This window comes from Panulirus ornatus, chromosome 44, assembly GCF_036320965.1.
Source record: "Panulirus ornatus isolate Po-2019 chromosome 44, ASM3632096v1, whole genome shotgun sequence".
In the NCBI taxonomy this organism is placed as follows: Eukaryota; Metazoa; Arthropoda; class Malacostraca; order Decapoda; family Palinuridae; genus Panulirus; species Panulirus ornatus.
The window spans coordinates 7,375,241-7,396,679 of NC_092267.1; the positions used below are offsets into that span (position 1 = coordinate 7,375,241).

General features: G+C 39.8%; 1 protein-coding gene and 1 long non-coding RNA gene across 18 annotated transcripts in view; both read left to right on the top strand.

Moving 5' to 3' along the window:
- The window catches only part of LOC139762697 (uncharacterized), a 41,484-nt gene extending 30,378 nt beyond the window's left edge, over positions 1-11,106 (top strand). The window contains exons 6-9 of one of the 2 annotated variants that reach the window (XM_071687665.1): positions 3,340-3,459; positions 4,484-4,605; positions 6,296-6,452; positions 7,152-11,106. In XM_071687665.1, the coding sequence (XP_071543766.1) occupies positions 3,340-3,459; positions 4,484-4,605; positions 6,296-6,452; positions 7,152-10,303 (3,551 nt within the window). In that variant the 3' untranslated portion in view covers positions 10,304-11,106. The remainder of the gene's footprint in view (positions 1-3,339; positions 3,460-4,483; positions 4,606-6,295; positions 6,453-7,151) is intronic. The other variant, XM_071687666.1, reaches the window with a different exon arrangement.
- A 2,624-nt stretch (positions 11,107-13,730) lies between these two features.
- Positions 13,731-21,439, top strand: part of LOC139762703 (uncharacterized) — a 41,622-nt gene continuing 33,913 nt past the window's right edge. For 7 of the 16 annotated variants that reach the window (XR_011715799.1, XR_011715800.1, XR_011715798.1 and 4 more), the window contains exon 1: positions 15,474-16,582. This is a non-coding gene — a long non-coding RNA (uncharacterized lncRNA). Of the gene's footprint in view, positions 13,917-15,388; positions 16,583-21,439 lie in introns of those variants that run through there. The other 9 variants (XR_011715803.1, XR_011715810.1, XR_011715805.1 and 6 more) reach the window with 8 other exon arrangements.

Here is a 21,439-nt window from a genome sequence, read left to right on the forward strand (position 1 = left end):
AGGTTAAGACAAGAGAACAAATGGGAACATTGGTGAAGGGGGCAAGTGGGAAAGTAATAACAGGTAGTGATGAATTGAGAAGATGGAGTGAGTATTTTGAAGGTTTGTTGAATGTGTCTGATGATAGGATGCCAGATATAGGGTGTTTTGGTTGGGGTGATGGGTAAAGTGAGAGGATCAGGGAGATTGGTTTGGATAAGAGAGAAGAGGTAACAAAAGCTTGGTAGGAAATGAAATCCAGAAAGGCAGCAGTTTTGGATGGTATTGCAGTGGAATTTATTAAAAAAGGGGGTGACTGTGTTATTGATTGGTTGGTAAGGATATTCAGTGTATGTATGATTATGGTGAAGTGCCTCAGGATTGGTGGAATGCATGCATAGTGCCATTGTACAAAGGCAAAGGGGATAAGGGTGAGTGTTCAAACTCCAGAGGCATAAGTTCGTTGAGTATTCCTGGGAAATTTTATGGGAAGGTATTGATTGAGAGGGTGAAGGCATGTACAGAGCATCATATTAGGGAAGAGCAGTGTGGTTTCAGAAGTGGTGGAGCATGTGTGGATCAGGTGTTTGCTTTGAAGAATGTATGTGAAAAATACATAGAAAAACAGATGGATTTGTATGTAGCGCTTATAGATCTGAAGTAGGCATATGATAAAATTGATAGAGATGCTTTGTGGAATGTCTTAAGAGTATATGGTGTGGGAGGTAAGTTGCTAGAATCAGTGAAAAGTTTTTACCAAGGATGTAAGGCATGTGTATGAGTAGGAAGAGAGGAAAGTGATTGGTTCCCGTGAATGTCGGTTTGTGGCACGGGTGAGTGATGTCTCCATGGTGCTCTGTACATGCCTTCAATCTCTCAATCAGTACCCTTCCATATAATTTACCAGGAATACTCAACAGACTTATACCTCTTTAATTTGAGCACTCACTCTTATATATATTTATTTATTTATTTTACTTTGTCACTGTCTCCCGCGTTAGCGAAGTAGTGCAAGGAAACAGACGAAAGAATGGTCCAACCCACCCTCATACACATGTATATACATACACATCCACACGCACAAATATACATTCCTGTACATCTCTACATATACATATATATACACACACAGAAATACATATATACACATGTACATAATTCATACTGTCTGCCTTTATTCATAACCATCGCCACCCCACCACACATGAAATGACAACCCCTTCCTCCCGCACATGGGTGAGGTAGCACTAGGAAAAGACAACAAAGGCCACATTCTTTCACACTCAGCCTGTAGCTGTCATGTATAATGCACCGAAACCACAGCTCCCTTTCCACATCCAGGCCCCACAAAACTTTCCATGGTTTACCCCAGACACTTCACAAGCCCTGGTTCAATCCACTGACAGCACGTCGACCCAGGTATACCACATCGTTTCAATTCACTCTATTCCTTGCACGCCTTTCACCCTCCTGCATGTTCAGGCCCTGATTGCTCAAACTCTTTTTCACTTCATCTTTCTACCTCCAATTTGGTCTCCCACTTCTCCTCGTTCACTCCTCCTCTGACACATATATCTTCTTTGTCAATCTTTCCTCACTCGTTCTCTCCATGTGACCAAATCATTTCAGTACACCCTCTTCTGCTCTCTCAACCACACTCTCTTTATTACCACACATCTCTCTTACCCTTTCATTACTTACTCGATCAAACCACCTCACACTACATATTGTCCTCAAACATCTCATTTCCAACACATCCACCCTTTTCCACACAACCCTATCTATAGCCCACGGCTCGCAACGATCTAACATTGTTGGAACCACTATTCCTTCATACTTACCCATTTTTGCTTTCAGAGATAATGTTCTCGCCTTCCACACACCTATTAATGCTTCCAGAACTTTCGCCCCCTCCCCCACCCTGTGACTCGCTTCCACTTCCATGGTTCCATCTGCTGCCAAATCCACTTCCAGATATCTAAAACATTTCACTTCCTCCAGTTTTTCTCCATTCAAACTTACCTCCCAAATGACTCAACCGTACTGTACCTAATAACCTTGCTCTTATTCGCATTTACTCTCAGCTTTCTTCTTTCACACACTTTACCAAACTCAGTCACCAGCTTCTGCAGTTTCTCACATGAATCAGCCACCAGTGCTGTATCATTAGTGAACAAGTGACTCACTTCCCAAGCTCTCTCATCCACAACAGACTGCATACTTGCCCCTCTCTCCAAAACTCTTGCATTTACCTCCCTCACAACCCCATCCTTAAACAAATTAAACAACCATGGAGACATCACGCACCACTGCTGCAAACCAACATTCACTGCGAACCAATCACTTTCCTCTCTTCCTACTCATACACATGCCTTACATCCTTGGTAAAAACTTTTCACTGCTTCCAGCAACTTGCCTCCTGCACCATATACTCTTAATACCTTCCACAGAGTATCCCTATCAACTCCATCATATGCCTTCTCCAGATCCATAAATGCTACATACAAATCCATCTGTTTTTCTAAGTATTTCTCACATACATTCTTCAAAGCAAACACCTGATCCACACATGCTCTACCACTTCTGAAACCACACTGCTCTTCCACAGTCTGATGCTCTGTACATGTCTTCACCCTCTCAATCAATACCCTCCCATATAATTATCAGGAATACCCAACAAACTTATACCTCTGTAATTTGAACACTCGCCATTATCCCCTTTGCCTTTGTACAGTGGCATTATGCATGCATTCCGCCAATCCTCAGGCACTTCACCATGAACCATACATACATTGAATATCCTCACCAACCAGTCAACTACACAGTCACTCCCTTTTTTAATGAATTCCACTGCAGTATACCATCCATAGAAAGGTCTGTGAGGCCTAGCTGTGGATAGGGAGCTGTGGTTTTATGGCATTACACATGACAGCTGGAGAATGGATGTGAGTGGATTTGGCCTTTCTTCATGTGTTCCTGACGCTACAATACTAACGCAGGAAAAGGCAATCAAGTATGACCTGTGAGGCTATTTGCACTTTACCCACCCCTATTTCATATTGATGGAAGAATTAAGGATAACAGATGGATGTATTAGACACACCTTAATCCATTTTAAGGCTTTCTCTGGTTTACCTTTAAAAATCTGATTTGGTAATCCAGCTCTGCTATGGTTAATTGAGTTGTTGTTTTCCCATGACAAAAATATTAGATGTCGATGATTGAATGACGAGGCTTAAATATATCATGTTTGCCACTCCATCATTAAAGTTTCTCCTCTGCAGTTTCTTTTTACTGATTCATTATTACAGTTTTTTACCATTCTTTGTCTTGAAATTTGAAAATAAATTATCATCCTAGGTTGGATTCGGGAAGTAGTAACACGTTCAATATCTGCAAAATTAGAGCCTGAACATGATGTTTACTATCACTCTCCACTTGGTAAAAAGCTCCGCTCTTCTGTGGAAGTGCAAAAGTACTGTGAGTAATCCTTTAGTTTCATTTGCCATGTGATTATGACATTTATCTGGTAAACCCTGTGAAAAACTTCCTAAAATATATTTTTTTGAAATATATTTCTGAGTTCTGTCATCATAGGTAAAATCATTTTACATTTTTTATGATAATCCATGAAATTAAGTTTTATGAAACAGGTCGTTAATCTGTTCAGTAAGTAGAGAGAAAATTGCCTGCAGTATCTTCGTTAAGTTTTAAAAAGGGAAGTGGTTTAAAGAACATCTAGGATTATATGTTTGTAATTTGTGTGTTTAGTTGTAATAATTATACTGTAGTTGGTTGGCAGCCAACAACCAGGGAGGTATGATACCAGTACTCCCAGCTTGGGTATCGGGAGGGAAGTGACAGCTGTGTAGTGTACCAGCAATTTAGTGGTTGTTAAATTGCACTCCTCCAACCAAGGTAGCTGTTTTTTCTTTCTGCCTCACCCACACCTGGACGACTGGCATTTTGTCTATAAATGTACAATCTCTCCTTGTCATGCATAACACCTGACATCAATTAACTCACACAGCTCATTCTTTGTAACTCGATTTTCTTGCAGTGAGCACTCTTCACTTGCCCTTTGCAATATGGTAGGAGCAGTTGCTAGAAGTTGTAGGCAGGAGCATTAGGTGGAAATAGTTGGTAGAAGTGTTAGTTAGAAGCAGTCAGTAGGAACATCAGGTAGGAGCCTCCACAAACACTTTTCTAGAGTTGCCCTCTGCCAGTGGCCTATTAAGGTTGAGGCACTGAAGGCTAAGAAGCGGCACTGGAGTTTTCTAGTTTTAGAGGCTCCATTGCTGTGGCCACCCCCTTGAGGGAGTTGCAATTGGAACAGGCATCAGAAATATAGTTAGATAGGTTAAGACATTGTGACAATTTTAGGAGATTGAAATTGGTAATTATTTAAAGTTTTAACTGTATTCATAGACTGTCTTGAAATAGATTTGTAAACTGATATCACATAGGGCGAAAGTCACTAACTTCCCAGTATTTTTCTTTACAGTGAACACCATGAAAGTGAAGGACATAACTGTAGATAACTTCACATACAAGAAGAATCTGCTTGGTTTTGGTGAACCGTATGAAGTAGCACGTTTCGCTAAAGCTAGATGTGCAGAAGATGAGGTAAGTCAGCTGCTGCCACAATTTTCAAAGTTTTTCATTCATTTGAGTCTGCCCAGTACTCCTTTGGCAAATACTTTCATACGGAATGAGGTAGCATTATTTTGCAACATAATTCAGATTCAGTCGTGTTGGGTGTTTACTTTGCAGTTTTTGGATGATCTACATTGAGCAGATTTTTATTTCTCTTTTATGTTGTCTAGCCAGTGAACAAGAGATATTTTCCCAGGAATAGATGGTTCATGACCTTCCAATCTTCATCATTTATTTCTGGTTAGGAGATGCTAGGATTCCTTTACCATTTGTTTACCTCTTTGACATGATCATGGCTACCCATTCAGCAGCGGATGGAACCATGGAAGCAGAAGTGAGTCACAGGATTGGGAGGAGGCAAAGGTTCTTGGAGCATTGAAGAATGTGTGATAGGCGAGAACGTTATTTCGGAGAGCAAAAGTGGGTATTTTTAAAGGAATAGTGGTTCCAACAATGTTATATGGTTGTGGGGCATGGGCTATAGATAGGGTTGCATGGAGGAGGGTGGATGTGCTGGAAATGAAGTGTTTGAGGACAGTTTATAGTGTGAGGTGGTTTGATCAAGTATGTAATGAAAGGATGAGAGTGATTTTTTTCTTTCTTTCATACTGTTTGCCATTTCCCACGTTAGCGAGGTAGTGTTAAGAACAGAGGACTGAGCCTTTGAGGGAATATCCTCATCTGGCCCCCTTCTCTGTTCCTTCTTTTGGAAAATTAAAAAAACGAGAGAGGAGGATTTTCAGCTCCCCACTTTCTCCCCTCTTAGTCGCCTTCTACGACATGAAGGGAATATGTGGGAAGTATTCTTTCTCCCCTGTCCCCAGGGATAAAAGAGTAATGTGTGGTGATAAAAAGAGTGTGGTTGAGAGAGCAGAAGAGGTTGTGATGAAATGGTTTGGACATATGGAGAGAATGAGTGAGGAAGGATTGACAAAGAGGATATATGTATCGGAGGTGGAGGGAAGAAAGATGGAGTGAAACAGATTTTGAGCAATCAGGGCCTGAACATACAGGAGGATGAAAGGCATGCAGGGAATAGAGTGAATTGGAACGATGTGGTATACCAGGGCCAACGTGCTGTCAGTTGATTGAACCAAGGCATATGAAGCATCTGGGGTAAACCAGTGAAAGTTTGTGGGGCCTAGATGTGGAAAGGGAGCTGTGGTTTTGAAGCATTACACATAGACAGCTAGAGACTGAGTGTGAACAAATGTGGCCTTTTTTTTTCATACATATTTGCCATTTCCCACATTAGCAAGGTAGCTTGAAGAACAGATGACTGAGCCTAAGAGGATGAATCCTCACTTGGCTCCATTCTTTTTTCCTAAGGATAGGGAAAGGGGAGATAGAATACTTCTCACATATTCCATGCATGTTGTAGAAGATGACTAGAAGGGATAGGAGTGGGGAGCTGGAAACTCTTCCCTGCTGCTTTACCTTTCCAAAAGAAGGAACAGAGAAGGGGCCAAGTGAAGGTTTTCCCTCTAAGGGTCATTCCTCTGTTCTTGACGCTACCATGTTTTCAGTAAAACAAAGAATGCTGTATGTTTGATTCACCATGTAGTATAACAGGAAATGGCTTGTTTGAGAAAGATCAGTGAATTGTTTTTTTTCTTTGATAATTGACGGTGGTCAGCAATAAATAAGTTTTACTCCTTAGGCAGTTACTCGTCCACGACGAAGGGGGCTTTGCAAGAACATTAATTACACAAGCAAGGTACCCATCTCCAGCTATGAAGAAATAAGTTCCAGTGTGTTTCCAGATGATGGTTTCTGGGTTACTTCATTTTTTGATACCAGCAATGACATGGGAACTGGTACGTTCTTTTTTCTTTGACAAATGTTGTATTAATGTATTTCTGAAAACCAAATTTTTTCTTGAGAATGAGGGATATTTTACCATCAGAAGAATGATAGGTTGAATGCACACTTTGGTAAGAAACTTTTCATTACAGAAACTTGATGGTATGAAATGAAATGAAAAAGACATAGACTGTATAACAGAACATTATTTGAGTGGAGAAAGGAAATTTGAGAACGTACATCTAAGACTGTTACTGAAACTGACATTGATCATCATATACATTTAAAACTTTTCCTTAGAATTCATATCAACCAAAGCATGTACTTACTTTTGTATCTGTAGAGCACATGGAATACAGGTTTTCCTCATTAATACAGGATTAATGCTCCGAGAATAGGCTGGTACATATGAATTATACATAAAAGAAAATGTTTTATTGTGAAAGGGGGAGGTTCCATGCTCAGGCATTGCCATATTAACCCCTTTGATGAGAATTCTGTTGTGCATTTACAGATGAAAGAGCTCATTATACACTTTTCCCCTTACTTAATTTGTGCAGGCTGTTAACCAATGCAAGTGCCTCGTATTTCTTTTACTGTAAATTTTTTTCATAAAGAATGTGGTACAGTCTAATGTACAATTTTTGTATGTTAGACTTTTGAAATTTCAAAGGATATTGTCATTGCATTAATGAATAAATTCCTTATTTCAGATGATGTGGACATTGTTAATGAAGCAGGGGAGGTAACAGGGTATGAAGAGTGGATCAACATTTCCTCATTAAACAAAAACTGTGTACAGCCACTAAAAAAAACTGTAAATGCTGAAAGTGATTATGATGAAATATTTTCACGTTTGCAGCATTGCATTGACTTGGTAAATGAAGACCCAGTGAATTTGTCTGTTTCTGAAAAAGACACTGGTAGTATGATATCACATATGGATTTGGAAGATATGGATGTTGATGTAGAAATAATTAGTAACTATAGGAATGATACTGAATCACAGACCACATTTATATCTGATTTTGCTAAGAATGAATTTGAAATCAGCCCATGTAAAACATTAGAAAATCAAAGAAGTGCCCAAAGACATCCAGAGCTTCTGCAACAACATGCTGAAAGTTGTAAAGCTAAAATATCCCCTTGTGTGAACTGTGCAAGAAGTGCAAAGTTGTATGTAGAACCTCAGCCCCATTTCAAAATAGCAAACGAACATTGCTCCTTAAATTTAGTACCTAGCATAGGCTCAGGTAAATGTGGTTTGGGTGTAAATAGTACAAGATCTACAAATCAAAGACCTGATGAAAAACGTATGTCAGTAATCCCTGTGCAGCAGAATGGTTTGCAAGGAAATGCAACTGGTCATGCATCAGGTATCAGTAAATCATGTGAGATAATGAGGCAGTGCAGAAAAAATGGGGGGATAAGAACTATAAATCAAAGAAAAATGCAACTAAAGAAGGCAGGGACTAAGGCACACGTTAATGAAGCATCTGATATCAAATCAACCTTCATTAATCATGCACATACTGTTGGTGATCTACAAAGCAATCAAAAGCAGGATCATTCTGATAATACTTGCAAATGTTTCATGAGAAAGGACATTCCTGAAAATTCATTAGCAGTGTCCAATATCTCTAATAAAAGAAAATTAGTGCTTTGTCATAACAGTGTGACTCCACCAGTTGTCACACAAATCAGGAATGGCAGCCATACAGAGGAAAAATTGGTTCATATTAATGAAAAAAATAGTTGTCAGGATACCATGTCTTGCCTCAAATTAGAAAGAAATGGTAATAATATTGAAAATGATAAAGAATTCACAAGAGGTAATTCAGAGATAAAAGCAGACATGCAACCAATGAAGTATTCTGAATCAGGTACAGAAAGCAGCTTTTTATTACCTAATTTGGACAAAGATATTGTTTTACAGAATCAAAATGATTTAGATAGAGCTAATAATGATGTATCTGCAGCTAACTTCAGTCCAATTCGTAAAATGAATCACATGTTCATTACAGCTAGTAATTCAGACTGTCAGCAGATATCAGAAACAAATCCATCATTGTCTAATGGCACTGTTATATTTTCTGATAAGTATGAACTTTACCCAGCAAAGAAGCATGAAAAGAAACCCATTAATGAGAATCTTGTTACATCTGAACACGTGAGATTTGGACTAGATAATTACTCACCTGAAAAAGGAAAAAAGTTGCTTGCATATATTATGCCTACACAAAATGGGTTTATAGTGCCTACTAAGGAATGCATTGCTGCTTCACCACAACAAAATGTTCCCTCAGGCAATCTAATGAACTGTAATCACAGTCCTCAAGTTCCCTTACAGTATTTGCAGACATACACTCCAGTATCTCAACAGCATTGTATGCAAAACAGTGGTCATATTTCAACCATGTCTTGTGAAGGAATTAATGCCAGACTTCTGCAAAACACATCTTCTAACAGTCTCACACATACTTCACATAAGCCTACATCTCAGGGATGCATGGATTCTGTATCACTGCAAAACATTGGTGCTTGTAGTAGGTGTATGGACAATAAACCTCTACGAAATGAATGTCATAATATGCCACACATGCCTACTTCTAATGGTTGCATGGACACAAGACTTCCTCAAAGCATGGTTGTTTCTAATAATTGCATGAAATCCAGACCACAAACTGTACCCAGTTGTAATGGTTGCTTGCACAGTGCACCTCACCAAGGCATGGCTTTTTCTAAAAGCTGTATGCATTCTGTAGGAAACAGTATGCATATGATTGCGAACTGTGGATGTCCATACAATGTGTCATTGCAGAACATGACTGTTTGTAGTGGTACTTCACACACCTTACCCCAGAACAAAGCAGTTTCCATTGCTGGCACTGACACTGTAACCAAGAAGTGTTTTGAAGTTCCCAATGGCCATACTAATACCATTTCTCAGGGAAACATTGCTGTTTCTAGTGATTCCATGAGCAACATTCCTATGCCATGTATAACAGTTTCTAGTACCTGCATGAATAGTACCCCTAGTCAAAACACTGTTCCACCAAATTCGCATTTGTATTGCAATCCTGTACAAAAGATGTGCTTGCCAGGTGGAAAGGTGAATTTTATGCCAATGCAGACTGCAGTGGTAACAAATGAGATTTGTAATCCTTTGCAGAATATTACTGTCCCAAGTGGCAGTATGGATCTCACACCACAGACAGTACCTGTTGTTAATGGTTCCAAGGACCCTGTAACTCGTCAGAGTATAGGTGTTACTAAAAAGTTCGTGGACAGTACAGGACAATGCACACATATGGCTTCTGATTATGGATATAAAGACAAAATATCACTGCAAAAAGTGCCAGATTCATGTGGTGTCATGCACACCTTACCCCAGAAGAATGATTTACTTTCTGATGATTGTACAAACTCTACACCCAAAAATACCTGCATTCCTCTGAAAAACATGGCAAATAACTCTGTTTCCTTGTTACGTATTGCATTATCCAATGAAGATGTGAAACATTCACCTAAGAAAGATAATACATTATCAAATTTACAGTTCCATACCAATCTAGTACAGAAAAAATCCATGGCAGATACAAGTGCATCCACAGTACCAGCCCAGAATGCAGGGTTATCTGAGGTAGATTCAAGTGGACATCATATGAAAGTTGCAAGAGTGTCATATAAGCCAATGAGAATTGAACAGGATAGTATTCTGCCATTTAAAAGTCAGTGTGTTCCAAGTGGTCATGGCAAAACTTTGTGTTCAGAAAACACTACATTAAGACAACAGGTTCTCACGGGAGTCCATAAAAGGCCATTACAGACTAAGCAGTACAAATTTTACCATGTTGATAGATGAGACAAGTGAACAAATGTTCATTTTATATTTTTCAACTATGTTTAGAATACATGTTTTAAAGAAAGATTTAATGGTTTTGCAGACATATTTAGTACAATGAAATACTTTTCTCTAATATTAGTTTTCACTGTACAGAAAAATTCACTCTTATTAGAATTGGGAAGATTGCTTTTCATAATTTTTATTACACTTAACAGTTATTTTATGGAGACTTTTGCCATAGCCACCCCCTTGCTGTGAGTTCCTGGAGGGAATGGGCTTCAGAGATATAAATGGATACAAATTACAGTCAGATTTTTATGTTTACATCATACATGTCTTGATTTACACCATCATAGAGCCAAGAGACTAAAAAGGGATGCATTAATTATCTATCTGCATCCAAGAATCTCCTTCAGGGTCAGTGGTCTTGGCAGAAAATACTCCAAGCTGCATTAGCCGGACATACCTCCCAAATTTGCCCCATCCAACTCACAACTTCTTGGGTTCCCTTTCTGATATATTTCCTCACTTTCCCTTCTTAGGATGCTGACTCATCTTTATTTATTTCTACCATGCTCCAATGTCTTATCTTTATCAAGATATTGTCATGCTTACTCACCATTACACCAAACCAGCTAATGTACTTTAATTGGTCTACTCTTGTAATGACATAAAAAAAGAGAGAAAAGTTTTTGTTCTTGACCCAGAATGGTATTAGATAAAGTTTTATCTAAGAGAGAAATTTTAGTACCCACTCATCATCCTTGGACATTGTAGAAGCCTGGAAGGCTCATTTGTAAAAATAAAGATTTTTATGCTCACTTTTTCTGTATACCTCATTGCTTTCCATACTTTCATAAGTCAGCATCATGTAAAATGTACCAGAACCAGAGATTACCGTCCACGACCAAACTGCTTAGACCACATCATGTAACAAAAAATGAGATCGTGATCAAATGACCAAAAGGGAGCAGAAGTGTTGTATATATGGTGGATGTATTCAGCAGTTGAAAAAACAAAAGGACAAGTATGTAGAGAGGGGGTCATGACAGTTAGAAACTTGAAGTGTAGATCATTAAGGAAGGAAAAAGAAGGGCCTGAGTTCCACTGTAATTATCTGGTGTACAGCTTAACCTTTCCTTGTGATGTAAATTGTTATCTCTAGCATTGAGGATTTTAGCTTGTGGATGTAAAAAAAACAGTGCTTCATAGAAGGAAAACAAATAGTCAGAGATATGCATAGTTGGAGGAATTAGGGAAACTAGTGAAAGGGTAAGAGAGATGTGTGGTAATAAAAAGAGTGTGGTTGAAAGAGCAGAAGAGGGTGTATTGAAAGGGTTTGGTCACATGGAGAGAATGAGTGAGGAAAGATTGACAAAGAGGATATATGTCTCAGAAGTGGAGGAAACGATAAGTGGGAGATCAAATTGGAGGTGGAAGGATGGAGTGAAAAAGATTTTGGGCAATCAGGGCCTGAACATACAGGAGGGTGAAAGACGTGCAAGGAATAGAGTGAACTGGAATGATGTGGTATATGGGGTTGACGTGCTGTCAATGGATTGAACCAGGGCATGCGAAGGGCCTGGGGTAAACCATGGAAAGTTTTATGGGGCCTGGATTTGGAAAGGGAACTGTGGTTTCGGTGCATTACACATGACAGCTAGAGACTGAGTGTGAACGAACGTGGCCTTTGTTGTCTTTTCCTAGCACTACCTCGCGCGCATGCGGGAGAGGGGGGTTTCATTTCATGTATGGCAGGGTGGCGGCATGAATGGATGAAGGCAGCATGTATGAATATGTACATGTGTATATATGTGTATGTATGTATAGGTTGAAATTTATAGGTATGTATATGTGTGTGGGTATTTATGTATATACATGTGTATGTGGGTTGGTTGGGCCATTCTTTCATCTGCCTCCTTGTGCTTCCTTGCTAATGTGGGAGACAGCGGCAAAGTATAATAAAAAAATAGAGAATTATAGTAATTGTATAACAAACAGACAAAAGAAAAAGGCTACATTTGTTCACACTCAGTCTCTAGCTGTTATGTGTACTGCAACAAAACCACAGCTCCCAATCCACATCCAGGCCCCACAAAATTTTCCTTGGTTTACCCCATGCTCTAGTTCAGTTCATCTACAGCATGTCGACCACATTATTCCAATTCACTCTATTCCTTGCACGCCTCTTGCCTTCCTGCTTGCTCAATCCCTGCTTGCTTTAAATCCTTTTCACCCCATCCTTTCACCTCCAATTTGGTCTCTCACTTCTTCTTGATCCCTCCATCTCTGACACATATAACCCCATTTATCAACCTTTCATCTCATTCTCTTCATGTCCATTTTTCAACACACCCTCATCTGCTCATTCAACCACACTTTTTATTACCACACATCTCTTACAGTTTCATTACTTACTCGATCAAACCACACCACATTTTGTCCTCAAACATTTTGTTTCCAACACATCCACCCTCCGTACAACCCTATCTATAGCCTATGCCTCGCAACCATATAACGTTGTTGGAACTACTATTCCTTCAAACATACCCATCTTTGCTCACTGATATAATGTTCTATCTTCCTACACATTCTTCATCATTCCCAGAACCTTCTACCCCTCCCCAACCTTATAAATCACTTCTGCTTCCACATGTTTTGGAAGGATATAAATAACGTGTAAGACGAGAAGAACCGGAAACATCAATGAAGATGCACTAGAATACTACTTCCAATGACTGACCAGCTACTACACCACAACTTTGCAGAAGAGTTCCAGAGGTACAAGAAAAGAAGTTATGGAAACAAGCCAAACAATACAGTCCATCTAGTAAAGATCTCCAGCTAGATGGCAGACTGCAGCCAGTTCCAGGGAAGGCAGTATGGAAGAAATGAAAAATTGTAGGGAGGTGTCACCAAGGTCTTATAAAGTGATTATAAATGGGACAGAGGACACAAGGTACCGAAGACATCTAAAAACAAAAATGCTGCCTCCAGTGAAGTTGACAGTATGAGTGAGGTGTGTAGTGCAAAGGAAGATGTAGGACAACAGCCATTGGAACCAGGGGACCTACAGCAAACATCCTGGGGTCGTACATTGAAGAAGGTAAGTGGATGACTGTGTTTTGTAAAACCAACTTAGGTAGCTTAAGTTAGGGAAAGACGATTTCCCTCATTTATCAGTTGTGTTTTATGTTTTTCCCGAGTTTTTTTTTTTTATATGCATCATGTTCTAAAGGAGGTACTTTGTTATTTTGTGGGGCAAATGTTTGTAAACTTTAAAGAAAGAGATATAATATTTGGAGGATATTGTTTCAGCTTATATGAATTAGGCATGTTATTATTTGTATTACCGGGACATTACTTTTATGGTATATGAATGTGTTAGGTAAAGGAGTGTACTTATTATGTCGATGCTATTTTGTTTTATAAACTCTCGAGACTGTGGACAAGAACGCTTGAGTGAGACACCCGAAGTCTGTATGAACGTACATACAGATTTTGTTGAGACATTCTTTGGGTGTACCTCCACTATTTTCTCAAATATACAATGGAAATCCCAGTAATCGTGTGTTGCTAAAGCCAACCATTGAAACCGACAAGATGAAGTAGAGGTCGAGAGCTCTCAGGCGTAAGTAAAGATACAAAACAAAACGATATAGGACTTTGCATGTTGTTGTCAACAAAATGGCTGTTGCGGGAATGGAATTTAATGTCCGTGTTTATCGGCTTTTGGCTGAGAGCCACCTTCTGGGGGTGTTCCACCCCTAGATGCTCTTTAGTTCTTGGGAGAGATGTTTAAGCCAATTGGTCTAAATATCTGATTTCATCATGGCCAAGCCCAGCAAGGAACCCTCATCCCTTTTACTATCGGGTCCTTTTTTATTTTGGCCCCCCACTAACCCTACAGTCTAGACATTAGTTGTTCTTTGCGTTGTGGGCTCTTGTCCATGTACATAAGTGGGAATCAACGTGCATGGTCACCGACATTACTTAAAATGTCAAACCAGTTCGGTAGGGAGATCGCTGTATGTGTGTACCCAGGCCCAGGCTAGAAATATAAAAGTTCATGACTTTAGTTACAAAATATGACGTGTGTAGAAACTTTTAAGAAATAATGAAAGAAAAATCTGCTTGTAAAACAAATTGTAAATGAGAATCAAGTTGCAGAATGTAATTGTGTAACAATACTGCTCCTATCCCGCAGGCGGGCGCACGGCTAATGGGATGTTGCTGAGCAACAAAAATGGCCAGAGCTCAATCTGCTTTCTTCATTTTTAAGTTAACTCAGCAGAATTTTTTTTCTTCCTTCAGTATAAGTGTTCCTACTATACAATTTTGAATTCGGACACATTTCCGTCAAGCATCACACGATTTGTGTAAGAACACAATTCGTAATATTTTCCCCATAGACTTCAAAAGTATTCTTACTTTCAAAATGTAATGAAAGACTGTGGCCCAGATTTTAAACTTTTATTGCAATGTATCCACATTTACAGCATCACCCACGCCATACGCTGAGATGCACTCTTAATTAGTAAATTGTATGTGTAAAAAAAAAAATCGATTTACACCAGCAAAGCAACGAAAAAAAAAAGAATAAAACTTTTAACATAGAAACTGTTGAATATATTATCTTTATACCACATAAGATGTTCACATGTAAATTAAGTCTAAAGTATTTTTTCAACAAATGTACCTTGATGCGCAGTTACAGGACCTTAGATTAAGTTCAAAATAAATTAAAAATTCCAAGCCATTTCTTCTTTAAATTGATGATGTGCATGTCGTGTAATATGACGTGAGATTAGTCATTCTTATTTATTGCAATATTGGAGAAGTTTTAAGTGAAAGTTCAGTTATTGTTTACAAGAGGTGATTACAAGTGACAATATTTAGGCAGGAAAAATACTTAGAAAGGAAAATGCTATTTATAGCATGATTGAATAAACTTAGAACACCTTCAAATACGCTGTTTCGAAATGAATCATTTTCACGTATATTTCTATCTACTCAAAGGGTAGTTATCATTTACGAAAGAGTATAGTGATAAGGGAGAAAATCGTAATTTAGCAAGGATAGCGTACTGCTGTATGGCAATGCGTGTGTTGACGAATGAGAGCGTCCGTTACATGTTATGTACGCCGCCTCGTGATTTGCTGACGCACTAACACGGAGAACGGTAACAACATAGTTCAAAGTTAACTTTACAGATTTCGTTAGCAACTTTTCACCTTATGGCCAGGTTACCCGGTCGATATTACTGCAAATACGGAGGGAGACAGTTTGAATAGATGAAATAGGCTTTGCCAAGGTCATCAAAGTGACAAGACAATATTGCCAGTGCTGTAGCTATGTACTTAGAGTAGACGTAAACCCCCCCCCCCCAAGGGTGAAGTATTAGAAGAATATATGATGCGGGGTTAAGGTTGCGTTTATTAGCATTTATTACGGCGTTTTGTAACAAACAGTATGGTACTGAATCTGATCTGCATTCACTCAATGTTATGTTTCCCAAACAATGCAATGGTAACCACTTACATTTACCTGTCAAGCAACAGCCACCTAAGTTATTCTACTTTAGGGGCACGGTGATTTCGACATCATTGTGGACGAAAATCGTATAATTTAGGACTTTATCGTTATTACAACTCAATATTACATAGTGATTGTTTTTGAATATGTTAGGTTTGGTTCCTTGCGGTGTGACTTGATCCACACGACACCATCTGAACCAGTCTGATATCTTCCGATAAAATGTCTAATATTTATTATGCTATCTAGTTTGCTACGTTACTCTTTCTATAAAGAAGTTTGATGTAAAATTATTTTCTCGATAAAAGGGATTTTGAATTTTCCACTTTTTATACGTATAGATATGTCTTGCTTAATGGTATCCGTCCGGTGTTTATTACTCCGTACTTTTTCAGCTTTTGATAAGCCATAAAATACATACATAAACATAATTCTGTTTTAAGGAAATATACTTGAATTATGAATGCTCTCCTTTGCACTTATTTTACACTCACCAAGTGTGATTATACCACTCAACGTATCATCCTAACCTAACCTAGTACAATAATGCCTTTATTCGTATTTTAAGGCTTTTTGTAATTTGAGGAAATATCAGGTGAAAATGACATGTCAGGCACAATGCAGAACAAGACAAATCTTTGTGTACGTTGAAGAACAGCTGATCTATGCTTTAGATTATTATGCACAACATTCATAGCAATATATATTTGATCATGAGAAGAAATTAAGATGTGTCTTGGACAATGTAAAAAATATTAGAAGGTATGACAGGTTGAAGTTTTACCAATTTTTATTCTTTATATATATATATATATATATATATATATATATATATATATATATATATATATATATATATATGGATGGGGTTGTTAGGGAGGTGAATGCAAGAGTTTTGGAAAGAGGGGCAAGAATGAAGTCTGTTGTGGATGAGAGAGCTTGGGAAGTGAGTCAGTTGTTGTTCGCTGATGATACAGCGCTGGTGGCTGATTCATGTGAGAAACTGCAGAAGCTGGTGACTGAGTTTGGTAAAGTTTGGTAAAGTGTGTGAAAGAAGAAAGTTAAGAGTAAATGTAAATAAGAGCAAGGTTATTAGGTACAGTAAGGTTGAGGGTCAATTGGGAGGTAAGTTTGAATGGAGAAAAACTGGAGGAAGTAAAGTGTTTTAGATATCTGGGAGTAGATCTGGCAGCAGATTTAACCATGGAAGCGGAAGTGAATCATAGGGTGGGGGAGAGGGCAAAAATCCTGTGAGCCTTGAAGAATGTGTGGAAGTCGAGAACATTATCTCGGAAAGCAAAAATGGGTATGTTTAAAGGAATAGTTTTTCCAACAATGTTGTATGGTTGCGAGGCGTGGGCTATGGATAGAGTTGTACGCAGGAGGGTGGATGTGCTGGAAATGAGATGTTTGAGAACAATGTGTGGTGTGAGGTGGTTTGATCGAGTAAGTAACGTAAGGGTAAGAGAGATGTGTGGAAATAAAAAGAGCGTGGTTGAGAGAGCAGAAGAGGGTGTTTTGAAATGGTTTGGTCACATGGAGAGAATGAGTGAGGAAAGATTGACCAAGAGGATATATGTGTCGGAGGTGGAGGGAACGAGGAGAAGTGGGAGACCAAATTGGAGGTGGAAAGATGGAGTGAAAAAGATTTTGAGTGATCGGGGCCTGAACATGCAGGAGGGTGAAAGGCGGTTAAGGAATAGAGTGAATTGGATCGATGTGGTATACCGGGGTTGACGTGCTGTCAGTGGATTGAATCAGGGCATGTGAAGCGTCTGGGGTAAACCATGGAAAGTTGTGTGGGGCCTGGATGTGGAAAGGGAGCTGTGGTTTCAGGCATTATTGCATGACAGCTGGAGACTGATTGTGAATGAATGGGGCCTTTGTTGTCTTTTCCTAGTGCTACCTCGCACACATGAGGGGGGAGGGGGATGGTATTCCATGTGTGGCGAGGTGGCGATGGGAATAAATAGGGGCAGGCAGTGTGAATTGTGTGCATGGGTATATATGTATGTGTCTGTGTGTGTATATGTATGTGTACATTGAGATGTATAGGTATGTATATTTGCGTGTGTGTGTGTGCATTGTGTATGGGGGTGGGTTTTGCCATTTCTTTCGTCTGTTTCCTTGTGCTACCTCGCAAACATGGGAGACAGCGACAAAGCAAAATAAAATAAATAATATTAGATATATATATATATATGTATATATATATATTTTTTTTTTTTTTTTTTTTATACTTTGTCGCTGTCTCCCGCGTTTGCGAGGTAGCGCAAGGAAACAGACGAAAGAAATGGCCCCCCCCCCCCCATACACATGTACATACACACGTCCACACACGCAAATATACATACCTACACAGCTTTCCATGGTTTACCCCAGACGCTTCACATGCCTTGCTTCAATCCACTGACAGCACGTCAACCCCTGTATACCACATGACTCCAATTCACTCTATTTCTTGCCCTCCTTTCACCCTCCTGCATGTTCAGGCCCCGATCACACAAAATCTTTTTCACTCCATCTGTCCACCTCCAATTTGGTCTCCCACTTCTCGTTCCCTCCACCTCCGACACATATATCCTCTTGGTCAATCTTTCCTCACTCATTCTCTCCATGTGCCCAAACCATTTCCAAACACCCTCTTCTGCTCTCTCAACCACGCTCTTTTTATTTCCACACATCTCTCTTACCCTTACGTTACTTACTCGATCAAACCACCTCACACCACACATTGTTCTCAAACATCTCATTTCCAGCACATACATCCTCCTGCGCACAACTCTATCCATAGCCCACGCCTCGCAACCATACAACATTGTTGGAACCACTATTCCTTCAAACACACCCATTTTTGCTTTCCGAGATAATGTTCTCAACTTCCACACATTCTTCAAGGCTCCCGGAATTTTCGCCCCCTCCCCCACCCTATGATCCACTTCCGCTTCCATTGTTCCATCCGATGCCAGATCCACTCCCAGATATCTAAAACACTTTACTTCCTCCAGGTTTTCTCCATTCAAACTTACCTCCCAATTGACTTGACCCTCAACCCTACTGTACCTAATAACCTTGCTCTTATTCACATTTACTCTTAACTTTCTTCTTTCACGCACTTTACCAATCTGAGTCACCAGTTTCTGCAGTTTCTCACATGAATCAGCCACCAGCGCTGTATCATCAACGAACAACAACTGACTCACTTCCCAAGCTCTCTCATCCCCAACAGACTTCATACTTGTCCCTCTTTCCAAAACTCTTGCATTCACCTCCCTAACAACCCCATCCATAAACAAATTAAACAACCATGGAGACATCACACACCCCTGCCGCAAACCTACATTCACTGAGAACCAATATATTTATTTATTTATATTTTATTTATTTTGCTTTGTCGCTGTCTCCCGCGTTAACAAGGTAGCGCAAGGAGACAGATGAAAGAATGGCCCGACCCACCCACATACACATGTATATACATACACGTCCACACATGCATGTATACATATATATATACACACACACACACAGACATATACATACATACACATGTACATAATTCATAGTCTGCCTTTATTCATTCCCATCGCCACCTCGCCACACATGAATAACAACCCCTTCCCCCTCATGTGTGCGAGGTAGCGCTAGGAAAAGACAACAAAGGCCCCACTCGTCCACACTCAGTCTCTAGCTGTCATGTAATAATGCACCGAAACCACAGCTCCCTTTCCACATCCAGGCCCAACAGAACTTTCCATGGTTTACCCCAGATGCTTCACATGCCCTGGTTCAATCCATTGACAGCACGTCGATCACGGTATACCACATCGTTCCAATGCACTCTATTCCTTGCACGCCTTTCACCCTCCTGCATGTTCAGGCCCCGATCACTCAAAATCTTTTTCACTCCATCTTTCCACCTCCAATTTGGTCTTCCACTTCTCGTTCCCTCCACCTCTGACACATATATCCTCTTTGTCAATCTTTCATCACTCATTCTCTCCATGTGACCAAACCATTTCAAAACACCCTCTTCTGCTGTCTCAACCACACATCTCTCTTACCCTATTATTATTTATTCGATCAAACCACCTCACACCACATATTGTCCTCAAACATCTCATTTCCAGCACGTCCACCCTCCTGCACACAACTCTATCCATAGCCCACGCCTTGCAATCATACAACATTGTTGGAAAAACTATTCCTTCAAACATATCCGTTTTTGCTTTCGGAGATAATGTTCTCGACTTCCACACATTCTTCAAGGCTCCCAGAATTTTCGCCCCCTCCCCCACCCTATGATTCACTTCCGCTTCCATGGTTCCATCCGCTGCCAAATCCACTCCCAGATATCTAAAACATTTCACTTCCTCCAGTTTTTCTCCATTCAACTTACCTCCCAGTTGATGTGACCCTCAACCCTACTGTACCTAATAACCTTGCTCTTATTCACATGTACTCTCAACTTTCTTCTTTCACACACTTTACCAAACTGAGTCACCAGCTTCTGCAGTTTCTCACATGAATCAGCCACCAGCGCTGTATCATCAGCAAACAACAACTGACTCACTTCCCAAGCTCTCTCATCCACAACAGACTGCATAGTTGCTCCTCTTTCCAAAACTCTTGCATTCACTTCCCTAACAACCCCATCCATAAACAAATTAAACAACCATGGAGACATCACACACCCCTGCCGCAAACCTACATTCACCAAGAACCAATCACTTTCCTCTCTTCCTACACATACACATGCCTTACATCCTTTATAAAAACTTTTTACTGCCTCTAACAACTTGCCTCCCACGCCATATATTCTTAATATATATATATATATATATATATATATATATATATATATATATATATATATATATATATATATATATATATATATTTCTTTTTTTTTTTTTGCGCTGTCTCCCGCGTTTGCGAGGTAGCGCAAGGAAACAGACGAAAGAAATGGCCCAACCCACCCCCATACACATGTATATACATACACGTCCACACACGCAAATATACATACCTACACAGCTTTCCATGGTTTACCCCAGACGCTTCACATGCCCTGATTCAATCCACTGACAGCACGTCAACCCTGGTATACCACATCGATCCAATTCACTCTATTCCTTGCCCTCCTTTCACCCTCCTGCATGTTCAGGCCCCGATCACACAAAATCTTTTTCACTCCATCTTTCCACCTCCAATTTGGTCTCCCACTTCTCCTCGTTCCCTCCACCTCCGACACATATATCCTCTTGGTCAATCTTTCCTCAGTCATTCTCTCCATGTGCCCAAACCATTTCAAAACACCCTCTTCTGCTCTCTCAACCACGCTCTTTTTATTTCCACACATCTCTCTTACCCTTACGTTACTTACTCGATCAAACCACCTCACACCACACATTGTCCTCAAACATCTCATTTCCAGCACATCCACCCTCCTGCGCACAACTCTATCCATAGCCCACGCCTCGCAACCATACAACATTGTTGGAACCACTATTTCTTCAAACATACCCATTTTTGCTTTCCGAGATAATGTTCTCGACTTCCACACATTCTTCAAGGCTCACAGGATTTTCGCCCCCTCCTCCACCCTATGATCCACTTCCG